Below are 15102 nucleotides of genomic sequence, written 5' to 3'. Positions count from 1 at the left end.
AGTAGTAGAGATCTACACACTCATATTCTTGGAATAACTGTTCCAACAGTGCTAGGAGGTGATGGCACATGGCTGTATTACAGAAAATGTCAAGCTGATACTTTGTAAATTTGAAATCACAGCAAGATTCTCCTTCAGACTTCATTTTATTTTAATAAAAGCTTCAGTGTTCTTGCAGTGCACTTCCCACAGGATTGTAAAGGTGATATCTTTCCTTCAAAGGGAAGGCTTGGTTAATATTTATCCTTGGGCTCTTTGTAATTAGACCTTGCATTGATAGGGTAACAATAACATACAGATATAATAGCTGCAGAATGTTACTCTGGGTCACCTGTCAGTATTGCATAATGATCCTTAAGGACTGTAAAGCATTTTGAGGAAAATGTTCCTATAGGAGCTTCTTTTGGGCTTAATGGAAATTCATAAGATATACAGTGTTCCAAAGAAGTATTTATGAAAATTTGGATCAGAAGTAAAACAAAAAAACAAACAACAAAAAACCAAAACAATTTTTAAGAAATGTGTTGTGTTTCCTTGAATTGGTTGGTTGTCTTTGGATAAGCCAGTAGTTGATCTTTGGGCATAAGTGTCTACAGCTGTAACTTCAGTTTTAGTGATTTAGATCTACATGTACATCTTTGTCACATAGCATGTCGTGTATAACGTGCTTTTTGAAAAAATTTGGGATGTGTGCCTGATCTGTTTGTCTCATTCATGGGTTTGGTCTGACTTCATATCTTTAAAATATGAAACATTTCCTTTTGTGGCAGTCCATTGGAAGGGAGGTTTGACACAGCTTGTTTGTGTTTTGTAAAGACCTGCGCAGACATAAGGTGTCTGCTCATGCTGTTATCTCACAGTGTCAAAATGCGGTACTGAGGGCTTTGCATACTTCCACGTGAACATGGCACTGTATTACCTAATGGACAAAGCATGAAGGATTAGTGCTGTCTGACACCCAGGCAACTGCCTTGCTTCTTGCCACTGGCACTTTTAGAGGGGAAAGGAGAGCATGTGTGCCTATGGAATAGGGGGCAGCCTGTTTGCCTTTCCTAGGGCAGGCTGGAGTCTAAGCTGAGCCCTCTCCTCCAAAGTTTATCAGTCTTTTTGCAACCATGACCTCTGCTTTGTCAAAAATTCTTCTTTTCAGGTTCATGCTCTACACACAGAAACACACTCCTCTACCCTGTGTCAGTCTGATGTTGTTGTGCTGGATTTTATTCTGGATCTGATAACAAGCTCCCAGGTTTTCTTCCCACCGTGTTGCTCATGTCACATTTTAGTTGGACACCTGTCACTGTGGTCTCAGCACACACATGTCATGTACACAGGGAGGGATAGTAGGTGCACATGAAGAGAGAGGTGTCATCTCTGGTGGCAGCATCTTCAGCTGTCAATGAGTACATCAGTGTGCAGTTCAGTATGAATCCCTGCCTCAAATAGTCTTTGCTAGCAGTAATATTCTCTTCCTTATATCTGGAATCTTTGAACAGATTCCAGCTTGATTTTTATCTGCCACAGAAGGATATTTGTGTAATTATATCATCCTGACAGTTCACTGATACAAGGTATTGAATTCTCTTGTGTGGTGAGAGGCCTGAGTTAGTGATTGCAAGCATGTCTATGAATAATCAACTTTAAAATGCTATGACAATGGACTTCTGGTTATGAAGAGACAAAATGTTGGCAAAGTAGCATGTGGAAAAAACATTTGATTCCTCTTGAATATAGATATACTTAAGGATGGAGAGGTTAGCATTTATTTTTGAGATGTCTTCTATAATGTTGCATATTTTGAAGTTATCTATTTAAAATGCATTTCAGTTACCTTCTAACTACCCAGATTACCAAAAAAAGTAAATTTCTATTCACTAAAAGTTATCCTATTTAGAAACTGAAGCCTTCCTGAAGTTGGACAGGGTACCAGGAATGCACAAATGCATGTTCTATTTTTAGCTGAATATTCTTGCTGTTACATTGTTGGGTAATTACTATAGGACTAAGAGCTGTGTTTTCCTTCAACCAACATGAAAGTCCTCAAACTTTTATATAGGAACTATATAAAATAGCAGCTTTGTATGAAACTGCACTTTTCTGCAGATGTTCAGATAATAAATGAGCTTTTCTAAATCACAGAAGCATTAATATGATATTTAGTAATTGAAGAATGAGGTTTTCAACACCTTTGAATTGAATTGGGCACTGTTTCAAATGCTGCACATATGTATGTATGTATGATACTCTTTCATTGGATGAATAGATTACTTTAAAGTTCTTTTTTTTCCAGGTAGAAATGCTGCAAAGCATATATAAACTTTGCTTATATAAAACAGTATATTTTGGGCAACAGGAGAACTTGGTAGGGATTTTGTGTGGTTGGGGTTTTGGGGTTTTTTAAGCCACGTGCAGACTTGTGTCCCATGACTTAGGAATGGTAACTATCATCTCTTTGCTAATATATTTTAAATTAATGCTAATATTTTTTTATATTTCTATTTTAATTGGAATTCTGTCTATAATATACTAAAAATCTCAGGACACTTTCATTTCACAGCAGCATCTATTATGTTTATTTTTCTCAAACTTTGTTCGTAGATGATAACTAACTTTTCAGATTTTACTGACTGGCAATTCAGCTGAAGTAGAAATACTCCTCACTTGAACCTTTTTGTCTTCCTCTTCCACCATGCTAATGGTAAAAATAATAATTCTGGTTTGGCAAGGTCTTTCAAGATGATAACCTCTCCATTTCCCAACCTGTTGGTATTATATTTGTTACATGTTGCTGAAGGAGGCACAAGGTAGTACAGTGTTAGTTTAGGACTAGAGTGTATTGAGTTTGATGCCCTGAGTTTCTTGCTGTGTGTGTTATTGGGCAGCACATCCCAAAGTATTTTGGGCTTTGACTTCACTTGGATTCTCATCCTTGTTTCACCCAGTGTTGTGTTCCAGACTGTAACAAATTGAGTGAATTCGGTTTGCAATGCCATCTGTAAGTGGTGTAACCCAGCCCAGGGTGGAGAATCAAAGTCCTAATTAGTTGAACTTTGTCAGTCTGCAAAGGTTTTACAATATCTGCAATTATAGATCATTGTCTCACAACACTGTCTGGACTGCTTGTCTTCAGTATGAGCACTGTGATTAGCAGGTTCTGTTGCTTTAGTCAATTTGCAAAGTATCCTTTAATTACTGCTAAAACCAGTAAATCATGGACTTGAACTAGCTGTGAATTATTTCTTTTATATTTCTAGAATATTCACTTAATATCAGCACAAGATTTTACTTCCTGAAATCACTTTTTCTTCAGTGCTTCTTTCCAAGGACAGTAACTTATATCCACAGCACCATTTGAAATAAATCAAAAGCAGAAGTATTAAAGTTTTACATATCTTTGTGTATGTAGCTGCAGATGTGGATGATTTATTAGATCCATTGGAAATAATGTGTAGTTCTGGGTCTCTGTAACAGATGGAGGTCTGTGTGTTAAAGAAAGTGTAGCTTGACCAAACTGTTGCTAGTGTGTGATAAGGACTACCTGGTGTATTTGGGTGTTTCTAGGAGAAAAAGTTGGGGTGATGTAAAATTTGGACTGAAGCCTAAGGAGAGGTTTCCTAGAATGTGCCAGTAGGTAAAAAATTTAAGAAACTTCATATTGTTAAGCTAAAAAGACTTGTATTACAGCTGGAATGTTGTAAAGGTACAGGAGTTGTGTCATGTGGTAGAAGCCAGAGCTGATACAGCCAGGTGAAACGAGGAAATGAGATTCTGTATTCTTGCTTGTGGGGTTTCACTGACAGTATTTTTATTTCTTTTCTCCTTTAAGTGCTAGTGAGTTTATGCCTTAAGTCAGTTGTGTGTTCATCAGCCAAAAGGGAGAAGCTGATAGGGAAAAATAAAACTTTGTCACACATTTGTGGATGTGTGTGCACTTTTCCCAGAAATTTGGTTATTGTTAATTGAATTAATTGGTCCTTAATTCTCTTTCTAGCTGTGGCACTTGTTGATGTGTTTCCTGTGTTTGTATCAGATGAATCTGTGCACATGGGTATCACTTCATTTGTCAGTGATTTGTGTCATCTGTTGTGGAAGTGTAATGGGGTTGCATGTTTTGCTTCGTAGGGTTTTTTTCCTTACACACAGGATGTATCTGGGATTTTGAGAAGCAGATATCTCTTTCCAGGAAATTTTCTATGAATTTCTAATACTCTTCTTTCCTTTCTAAATAGGTACCTCTGAGAATATTTTTTCTATTATCCTTCTAAAATTGCTTTTCTGCAAAACCTGGATAAAATATAACAAAAGCGAACATAAAATATTCCTTGTGACCCTTTGCCTTGCAGTCCTCAGTGGCACTTGAGCTGTGTCAGTCAATCCTGCTGGCCCTGTAACAGCAAAGGCTGTACTTTGATCCCTTGAGGCAGGAGTAGGGTATCACAGGGCCAGACTTCTCTGGGAAGTCAAATGAAGCATGTCCTGAACTCCAGACTTACGGCTTCACTTGCGTGTTTAACCGTAGGGTTCCAAAGTCCTGTTTTCCAATCAATTTTCCAGAGCCACCTGCATGGCAAACGCTCTGTAGTCCTGTGGGAGCTGGAAGAGCTGAATTAACTGATTTGTTCCCACATTTCAGTGGCTGCTGTTAGTGATGGTAGAGAGCACTTCAACTTCATGGCAGCAGCTTGTGCTGAACACCCAAGGCTGAGCTCCCATGAAATAGATGGATGTTACAGGAATTTTCACAAATTTTGTTCTTTTTTTTTCCCCTGCTAAATAAAAGTTTTGACAAAATCCATCGAGGACTGAATGTTAAGAAGCTTACTTTAGCTGGGATTTTCAGCTCCTAGTCTTTGTGACTACAGCAGTCATGATACAGTCTCTGATACACTTGCATTGTTGCATAATCTTTTGAAAACCATCGTGTATTTCCCTGTCCTCTTCTCCTGCCACCTTGCGTACAAAAGGCAGATCCTTGGAGAGAGGTCATGCAGTGGTTGAGACTTCCATATGTTTGCATTTCTTTGCTGGAAATACTTCTGGATTTAGTCCCACTGCCAGCTTTCTTTGTTTCTCTTGTAACAGTGGAGGTTTATGTTTTCTGTCAATACTTCAAGATATTCAAGGGAAACAAGGAAATAACAAACACAAGTGGAACAACAAACACCATTCGTGGTTTGTTCTTGTCATTTGCTGTTTCATTTCACTTCACCTGCTTTTTTTTTACTTAACCACCAGGGTTCCTCTTAAAATCAGCAGGATTTTACCCTTGCTTCTCAGAATGATCTCTGAAATTGTACATTCCCCTTACATAGCATCGAAATACTCATACATTTCTGTTCAAAAATTCATACATTTCTGTCCAAACATAGAGGTGTCATCCAGTTTTGCTTACAGCCTTGCAAAATTTTCTGGCAAAGATTAGACTTGAATTGTTTTGAAGCAGAAAAAGTGGATTTTAATCCACTTTGGAATTACAAAAGAGAATGGGAAGATGTTTTCAAATTGCATTATCTTTACTCTGATGGAAAATTTGGGGGAAGAAAATGGAAGACCTCAATTACAAGTGTGGAAGCACGTAGGTAAATATTCTATGATATTTCAGATACTGATCTAACTAAATGTTATAAACTAAATTATGGGTTTTAAATTTCTAATGTATTCTGCAGGTCTGCTAATAGTGATGAGACAAACCAAAGTGACAGTAAGAGAGAGAGAGTTTCAGAGCATGAACTCTCTGGAAGGATCTGTGTGAACTTGTACATTTGTTGCAGAAAGGTAATGATGCTGCTGTGGAGGAGACATCAGCACATGCAAAAAAAACCCAAAAAACCAAACCCCATATTTCTGAAAAATGCGGAGCAAATGGGCTTCCTGTACTTTGAGAAGTCAAGGCCTCCTATAGGCAAAGTAGGCATTCCCAGTAATGGAATGTAAAATACATAAATGGCTGCTAGTAGTCTATAAAAATTCTGAATGTTTAGGAAATAGTTTTCTGAAAACCTCAGAGAAGACATTTGAAAAAAAGGCTTTGCTTTTCTATCCCTTCCTTGGTGAAGGAGATGCTGAGTGTGTAACCTAACATTGATTGCGTACTTGAATCCCTTCCCAGCTGCAGAAACTGAGAGCAAACTTGCAGAAACTGAGAGCAAAATTTCACCTCTTCCTGCTGAGGAGACACCAGGTAAAACACTTAGCAGGGTGCTGTAGCTCTGGAGCAAATCTGAAATATGGTCTTCCAACAGGCTGTACCCCTTTATGGGAATGCTAATGGCAAATTGGCCACGTAAAAAACCTTCTGAACTGCTGAATTAGTGAAACATCAGCTGACAGACTTGTGTAGTGAACAGTTCTCAATGGGTCTTCCTGACTTCTCCTCAGTGTCCATCCTGATTTTCAGAATGGCACTTCAGAGTAATGTAATTCAATTCTGAAACATAATTATTTTAATTTCACACATACACACACACCCCTTCCCAAATAAGAATGTTCACATTGGGTAATCAAAGTAACAATTCCTTAAATTCATATCTTTCTTTAGCCCAAATGTTTTTACCTTTTTTGGCCTCGGATGACATTTGATGTACTTGAATTTTCACCATATATTTAGGATCTATTTTAAGTCACATAGTAAAGAGGTGAAGGAGCAAGGAACCTTGTACTAAAAGTTTAAATGCTTTTTTGTTTTCCTCTGTTTTGATGCTTTACTTGTCCAGTACGCTTCCTGATGGGTTGATCATATTCTATATTATGAGTTAAACATAACATGAAATAAAAGATGAGGGCCTTTTAGCTTGTGTGTCTTTTAAAATGTACTTCCAAGAGAATGCTGAAGGCTTTTTGTAGCTAATTGTCTGACGTCTGAGGTTTGATATTTGTTATGTGCTATTTTATGTAACTTTTAAAAATTATACTGGGAAGACATAATTAAACTTTGAGTGGAGAAAAGGTTTTTATCATTGCTTCAGTAAGATACTAAGTTCTGTTCCACTGTCAATGCAACTGACACTTCTGCTGCAATGTAGATCTAAATAAACATAACTGTATGAATATTTTTACTGCACTGTGCTCAAGATTGTCTGAGTTTATATGAGAACAAAATGACTTTTCAAATTTCAGTGTATTGAAGCTGTGTAGGTATGTTCAGGAATATGGCATGTGGAGTTTCCTTCAAGGTTCAAGTGTGAGTTGCTTTTTAGTCTGCTAGCATTTTCCAGAAGTGCATAGTGTTCCCTGCAGTTGTCCCCATTTACTGTCCCAGGTTATTTCCTGATGCTTTCTAAAAATTCAGAGTTTCTAGATATGAGAACATTTTCTTTTGTCCCCAGTACTCTGCTGCTTTGGGCTGAGTTTTTTTGGTTTTTTTAGGAATTACAGAAAGTCAGAGGATGCTCTCAAGTATCTGTGCTGTTGAGCCACCTTCCAGGATTGGTTTATGGCCTAGTGCCAGCAGACCTGCCTGCCTTGCTCAGAGAAGAAACCCTGTTGGTTTTTATTGTTGATTACAAAATAGCTCTGTCTTCTGTGTATTGAAGCTGTGGTCTTGATTCCCAGAGGAACTGGGGAACTTGCAGTTTACAAATTTCAGTGGTTGGACTTCATCTTCTGGGAAGGCAGAAGTCTAGGTTGTGATGCAAACCCTGAAGTACAAGACTTCCTATCTGTCATGACACCTGCTGCTATGGTTCTCCTCTGTATTTTCTATCATTGTATTTCCAGAGAGAGGCTTCTCTAACACTGTAAGAGGTTAACTGCCACAGTCTAATTGTGCATTGCATGAGAAGGATTTCTTTTCTATCTCTTTGGAATTTATAAATATGTAATCCTTGTGGTATGCAGCAGGTAGAACAAAATACCTTATCTTCCATTTCTTGGTGTCTCTTCAGAAATTGTGGCCTAGAATGTAGACTGCTTTCTTTGTGTTAAAGACTTCCTTAGCAGTCTATTTTCCAAGTTTGTTTTCCTTGAATGTTCATGTCTTGTGCCTGGAGTATTGTGAATCACATGAATGATAAGCTAATATTTTCTCATAAGATTGTTAAAACCCACAATCTCTATAATACTACTGATAATCAGAAGTCTGCACTTCCTTCACATAATATTATAATATATTTTGTAGTGTAAGTGCACTTTCTGTAAAAAACCAAACAGTAGCAAACAACCCTAAAACAAACAAAGCCCCCCTTACCACTTACTTAGCATCTCCCTGGTTTCTTCATTAGGGGGCACTGCACAGCTATAGAAGAATGAGTGAGATTTGCAGAGAAACTTTCTGGGTGCTTTCCAGTTATGCCATTTCACTTTCCACCTTTTCTGAACTGTCCAGGGGCAGTGTAAGATGAAATCATTGCTGTAATTTACACTGAGTTCTGGTTAAGTCTGGTTTTGGTAACTGTACAGTACCATGCTGGAATATAAACTTCCAAATTCCTGTGTCCAGAGAAGTGTCTCCATAGTGATTCAGAGTATTGCTTGATTTGCCATTTGTGTTGGTGTTACACAGAAGAGAGCACACATTTCTGCACAGCACTTTCTAAATGTTAAACCTGGAGCATAATTACACTCGCTGGATTTTGATTTAGTTTCTAAGTATTAACTGCTTTCTCTCTATGTGTTTTGCTTTGGGACATGGATAAATACCAACATTTTTGCAACTGGAGAGAGTTTGCTGTAAAAAGCAGCATAAAAGCAGAATGCTTTGCAGTAATGAATGTTAATCTTTATTAGTTTGTTTCTGAAGAGAATGTACAGAATACTGTAGGACCTAGTAAGGCATATTTTCAAGGAGACATGGCTTAAACAATCTCTTCCACTGCTGAAGAGTAGCAACCCAGAAATTGTAGGAAATCCAGCCAGAGTGTTTTGATGGAAGTTTGTAAAAAGGCAGCGCACAAGGGAAAGAGCCTTCTCTGAATCCTTGTGCAGAAAGATGCAAAATCTTAGAGGTAGTTACAGCTTTTTCAAAGATTTCTTTCAGGACTTCTGCCAGTGGTGGACTTCCCTCCTTGGTCTGAAATCCTCTCTGAACCCAGATCTGCAGAACTGAAGCAAAGGGGAGATGATGCCTCCCTAAATCTGGAGAGTAGAGGAATATAAAGAGGGTAGTCTGCTCCTTCTTGGATGATGTCATCTCCCTAAGATCTTTTGGGGAGTAATGCTTGCTGTGGTGCATTCTCAGACCTGTTTCAGTGGTTGTTACTCAAGTAGGCTCTCCCACCTAATGCTGCTTAGGTTGAGAGCACAAGAGATGACACTACATTAACCAAATCTGCCTAGAATAAACTTTGTGGTCATCCTTATGGCTGAAAACAAATGAAGTAGTCTTTGGCATTGACAGCTGTTGCATTGAATGATTAGTTAGGGGGAAATTAGTGCTGTTCTCTGACCCATTAAAATATCAAACATGACTGTTGTACTCTGTTGGATTTTTAAGGACAATACTTACATTTTACACTGGAATCAAACAGCACAATTTTACTTTTTGCAAGCGTGTCTCATTCTGCTTCATGCTGGCCTGCATTTCACTTCTACGCAAAACAAATCCTTCAGTCATGTGGAGCTAATTCTTGGTGTGTAATAGTCTAAAATGCTTGTCTGTTAATAATTCTGCAAATGTTGTTCCAGTTTGACATCTAAACCACAACTGTAGTCACCTATTTTTTCTCTCACGTGAAACATTTTAGTGCTTAAATGAAGATTTGAGATGCAAATCTTCAATTTGAGCAATCTTAAACATGGCAGATCTTGTTTTTTAAAATTTACCTGTCATAACAGTAGTTAGACACAAAATATTAAGTGTTAACCCTTCTTATCCAGTTTTAGTTTAGTTTTTAAATTCAAAACTAATTGTGGCTCTAGCCAACTTGATTTGTGTTGGCTCTGCAGTTGTGCTGGAGGTTGGCTTGAGATAATTTCCAAGGTCCCCTTCCACCTGATTTATTAATTAGGCTGTTATTCATGAGGTGAGAGTCCTTGTAATCTTCTATTTTTAGATGTGATGAAGGAATTCTGCTTAGCTTTGGGTCCAGCTTGCCTGTTCCAGGATGTTTGTGTTATGGACTGATTTGATCTTGTCCTGTAGTATGGTGTGTATGGGGATCTCCTTCATTTCTTGTTCTTCTTAAGATTTAACACCTGAAATGGGTTCCATTAAGGAGCTGTAAGGGAAATCAGACCAGTTTGAGATAAATACTGCATGTGAGTGTGTTTGTATCTGGGGGACCTTAGTGACTGTGCTGTATTTTAATGAGATTAAGCTCTTAGCAGAGAGTTGTCTCTCACCTGTGTCAGTAACACACCTGGTTATTACCATTAACTTTTATAACAAGCAGGAGCATGGAAAATCAGCAGAAGGTAGATTTCTTCTTCCTGGGTCAAACTTCTGGATTTGCACGCGCCAAAATGCTTGTAACACTTCCTGTCTTTGACTTTCGATATTCACAGCAATTGGAAGAAAAAAGTGAGGATGAAGAGGATAAGGAGTGCTTGAAGCAAGCAATAACTGCCCTGCTAAATCTTCAAAGCAGTATGGAACGGATATGCTCCAAAAGCCTTGCAAAGCGAAGGCTTAGGTAAACGTTTCCGCTTTTTCTGCTCTCTGCTCTTAATGCTTTGCTATAAATCCAGGGCTCCCGGTTTCCTCTTTTAGTAAACAATGAACAAAATAGTTTGTGACAAGCCTGCTTTTTCAGAGGAAGTGACATCAAAGCCAAGATAATTTGTTATTGTTTTAAAACAGTTCTAATTTCTATGTGTCCTTGCAAACTGGTAGTTGAGACGTTCTGAGAATTCACTGGTAAGTAGAAAGTTGCAGCTTTGGTGGGTTAATTGTGCTCAGATAATAAATATCCACCTAAAAATATTCTAAAAGTACCTTTCTGTGTGGTTAGAAGGTAATGTTCTTGAATTTGAAACTATTCTTAAAATTGTTTCAATATTTTTGTTGCCAGACAATTTTTGTGCTGCCAAGGGTAACCTTTAGGCTTGAACATGTATGCAGTTAACAGCTTTTTTTTTCTGAATGTACTTGTTTCAAATTAATGCCATCTAGAATTGTTCTGTTGGTTATGGAAGTGAGTGACTTGTTGGGCTAAGAAGCACTCACAGCTTGCCTGCCTCTGGTTGTTTGTGTTTAGGTAAAACATCTATTGCTGAAGATAAGTAGAAAATTTATCAGATGAGATGCTTTAGTCAAGACTTTGCAATGGTGCTGATATTGAATGATGAAATTGCATTCTCAGTGAAATCCTCACTTCTCAGAAGGATGATCTGGTGTTTTTGTGTTAGTGGTTGTGTTATTTTAAAAACATGTGTACTAACAGGCTGCCTTTTTCCCATCCTCCACTGAAGTGAATCCGCATGCCGGTTCTATACTCAGCAGATGAAGGGGAAGCAGCTAGCAATTAAGAAAATGAATGAAATCCAGAAAAATATTGATGGTTGGGAGGGTAAAGACATTGGACAGTGCTGTAACGAGTTCATCATGGAAGGAACACTCACACGTGTAGGAGCAAAGCACGAGAGACACATATTCCTCTTTGATGGCTTGATGATTTGCTGTAAGTCAAATCATGGCCAGCCAAGACTCCCTGGTGCTAGCAATGCAGAATATCGACTCAAGGAGAAGTTCTTCATGCGAAAGGTACAAATCAATGATAAAGATGACACTAATGAGTATAGACATGCTTTTGAAATCATCTTAAAAGATGAGAACAGTGTTATTTTTGCTGCTAAATCAGCTGAAGAGAAAAACAACTGGATGGCAGCATTGATATCTTTGCAATATAGAAGCACGCTGGAAAGGATGTTGGATGTAACAATGTTACAGGAAGAAAAAGAGGAGCAGATGAGATTTCCAAATCCTGAGCTTTATAGATTCGCAGAACCCGACTCTGAAGAGAATATTGTGTTTGAAGAGAACATGCAGCCCAAATCTGGAATCCCCATCATCAAGGCAGGAACTGTTGTGAAGCTCATCGAGAGGCTGACATACCACATGTATGCAGGTGAGGCACTTGGTTTGTGCAGCCAAAACTCAAGGTAGTAACGAGTTCATGCTTCTCTCTCTGTGTTAAATACATGCAGCAAAATACATAAAATGAGTAAAAAGTGAATATGTTTGGCAGTTCACATGGGATATTAAATGCATGAGATTGTTCTCATGCAAGGGAGGGGGTGGGGTCTGCAGCAATTGAGCTCCAGACAATACTTTTTCCTTTGTGCCCCAGGCTACAAGAACTGCCTTCCCTCCAGACTTTTAAAGCTGGGTGACACAGGAAGGGCCAGCATTGTAGGAGAGAATTATGGGCCCAGTGTTTTCAGTTCAGGATTGTACTCTATCAGCTGTGTCCATGCTGACATGCCATGGAAAGACCAATATCAGCTTCGTAGATGCAGTCACTTGCATACTTTGTCCTCAGAACTTTGCCTTAAGCAGAACTTCAGTGAGGATTTGATTTAAGGACTTTTGACTTAAGGTTTCTGTTTGTGTTGAAGTCATGTTAAAGACATTCATGTGGTTATCCAGGCTGACCTCAGTGTGTGGGGTTCTTCTTGATGGTAGCCCAGGATTTTCATAAGCTGTGCTGCAAAGCATGGGCTTGTGTTTAGAGTTTGGATTTTTTTTTCCTGATTCTGTCTGTATGTCAGTCATTCTGAAACTTCATGCATCTTGGTATTAGTGTTTTTCATATTAAAATTTTTTTTCTTCCTTTTTGCACTCTTAATTGTTGTAGATTTTTCTTCTGCAGCTCAGTCGTAGATACCCTGCCTAGATCAGGGATATTTGTTTGAAAGAAGTGAGCAGTAAGGAGAATATAATTTCTGTAGTTTAGTACTCTGTTTACTTTTTAAAATACTGATATTTAATCTCTTCACTCCATTACTATTCTTGCTCTTCTTTTAATTTTCCTAGCATTTATTAGAAAGCCAAATGCAATATTTTGCTGGCAGTTTTTTATCTGAGCAGTTTTGTAGCTGTCTTCATTTTCTTGTAACTTTTTAAACTTCTAGCACTTGATCTTGGATTTGTAGGCATGATTTATGACATAATTTATGTAGTAAGTCTTGGAAGTTAAAATCAAACAACTCAGCCTTAGAGAAAGAAAGACACTTTTCTGTTATTATTTTTTAATCTTGCATTGTCTTTGCCAAAGAATTAGCAAAAAGTATTGTATGAGAAAATTGAGAATATAGGTTCTGAGAGGTGGCCTGAAAGACTTTGACCAAAAGGATAAAAGTAGTTGTCTTATAATATATGTACCTTGTCTTTGTAGCCTTAATCATCTTAGTGGATGTGATGCTACATTGTGCATAATTTCTCAACACTTTTATCTTCTATACCTTCTGTTTTATAATTGGTTATCTGTGAGGAAAAACATCATTGTTCTCACTATTCTGTGCAGTCTTTTCCAGGGCAGCAAAGAAATAAAAGATAGAGTGACTCAACCACAAATGCTCTGTTGTACAGGAAACATGATCCATTGGTGATGTAAATCATTGAGGGGTTTATTGCATCTTGTGAGATGCAGTGAGAAGGGCAGCAATTCTCCAGAGTACCAGGTTAGCTCTTTCACACATGTATCAGCTGAGTGCAAGGCCTCTCCTCTGCTTGGAGACCTGGGAAGATGAATGCTTTGGTGATATGTAACCAAACAGCTACAGACTGTAGAAACGCTTTTCTTGCCCCACACAGGATTGTCTATCTGTGATGGTGATCTTTAAAGTCTTTATTGGCTTTATATTCAGATGCCAGAACAGCAAGTGTTTACCTTTCTGAGGCAGTTTTTCTGAAATTCAGTGTGCCTGGTTATGGCAGCCCTTGATCTGCCAGTTTAAAGACAGTATTTACTATAGCTGTGGCTTTTCTCTAGGTTTTTATTTTTGTAGGTCAAGTGGTGTAAGAAATAATTACAGATATACTTTGCAAAGGTCATACAGATTTGTTGCAGTTTAGTTGTTGCTGTAGTCAAATCAGGTCTCAATTTTTTGTAATATATGAAGATCCGCACAGTCCACCTCTTTTGTAGATATGGCTGTTGGACCTTTTATTTTTCATCCCTCACTCGCTTGACAAATGAGAAACCATTTTATTAGCCAAAATTTCTTTGCTATGCATCAGGGAAAGCTCTGAGAAAACAATTCTGCCACGGGTGGGAGGCATTCCAGCTTCTGCAACAGCTCAGACAGGGAGACAGCCCTGATGGCCACCTGGTCACAAGGTGTGGCAAACTGTCCAACTATGCTGTGGTTGAGCAGTAAAATAGAGAGAAATCCCCTCTGCAAAAGCAACTTTCCATGTATTTTTACATGAGAGAAATTGCCCTGCAATTAGAAGTTCAGGTTCTGACCCTATTTGCATATTGTGGTGGGTTTTCCTTGTTTTAATGTGTTTTTGCATTCATTATCTCCTCTTGCCCAATTCTTGTTTCAGAGCAGCTGGATTAGGTGGTACCAACATTTTAGAGTCATGGCATTTTTTTTTATCTATAGGGCAGCACTCTTCTATTTTTAAAGCTTAGATATGTTAAGAGTGCTTGTGCGTCATCATAGTGTCCGTTTCCTTTCTTAAGGAATTCAAGGGTGATTATTTATAAATCCTCATAGAGCAGTTATTGTTCTTTTTTAGCTTTCAAATTGGCTGCATTGAAGAGAGAATTATCACATGAGCAGACATCCTGGCTAACTGGTGTTGTCTGTATTTTTTTAACAGTTACTCATATATTGTACACTATTTTGAGTCACAGTCGTTGCTAGTAAGATAACAAAGTTAGATTTGATTTTCTGATCTACTTGGATTGAAATTCAATGTGTATTGTGGATTTATCTGCTGACCCTACCTGTAAATAACAATAGCTACAACTCAGAGCTTGCAGTGATCTGAAGATCTTAATTGCTATGGAAGCTCTTTTTTTCATGTAGACAAAAGCTCTTATTTAGAGTAGGTGCTGTGTACAGATTGCAAGCTGTGAAAGCATGAGTTACTGTGCTTCTTTAGCACAGCAGAATTTGTGTATTTTCATGATGAAGATGATGTGAACAGGGATGACCTTTTTTGTGCAAAAAGTATGAGAGTTCTGCCTTTGAAAATAATTTTGGACTGTACAGTTT

The 15102-nt window shown here is 38.1% G+C and overlaps 1 protein-coding gene across 2 annotated transcripts in view; it reads left to right on the top strand.

Moving 5' to 3' along the window:
• SOS1 (SOS Ras/Rac guanine nucleotide exchange factor 1) overlaps positions 1-15102 on the top strand; it is a 43268-nt gene that overhangs the window by 16293 nt on the left and 11873 nt on the right. For both annotated transcript variants that reach the window (XM_064709317.1, XM_064709318.1), the window contains exons 9-10: positions 10438-10565; positions 11344-11999. In XM_064709317.1, the coding sequence (XP_064565387.1) occupies positions 10438-10565; positions 11344-11999 (784 nt within the window). The remainder of the gene's footprint in view (positions 1-10437; positions 10566-11343; positions 12000-15102) is intronic.

Source organism: Zonotrichia leucophrys, chromosome 3 (assembly GCF_028769735.1).
Source record: "Zonotrichia leucophrys gambelii isolate GWCS_2022_RI chromosome 3, RI_Zleu_2.0, whole genome shotgun sequence".
NCBI lineage: Eukaryota > Metazoa > Chordata > Aves > Passeriformes > Passerellidae > Zonotrichia > Zonotrichia leucophrys.
This window is presented reverse-complemented; position numbering and strand designations above follow the sequence as displayed.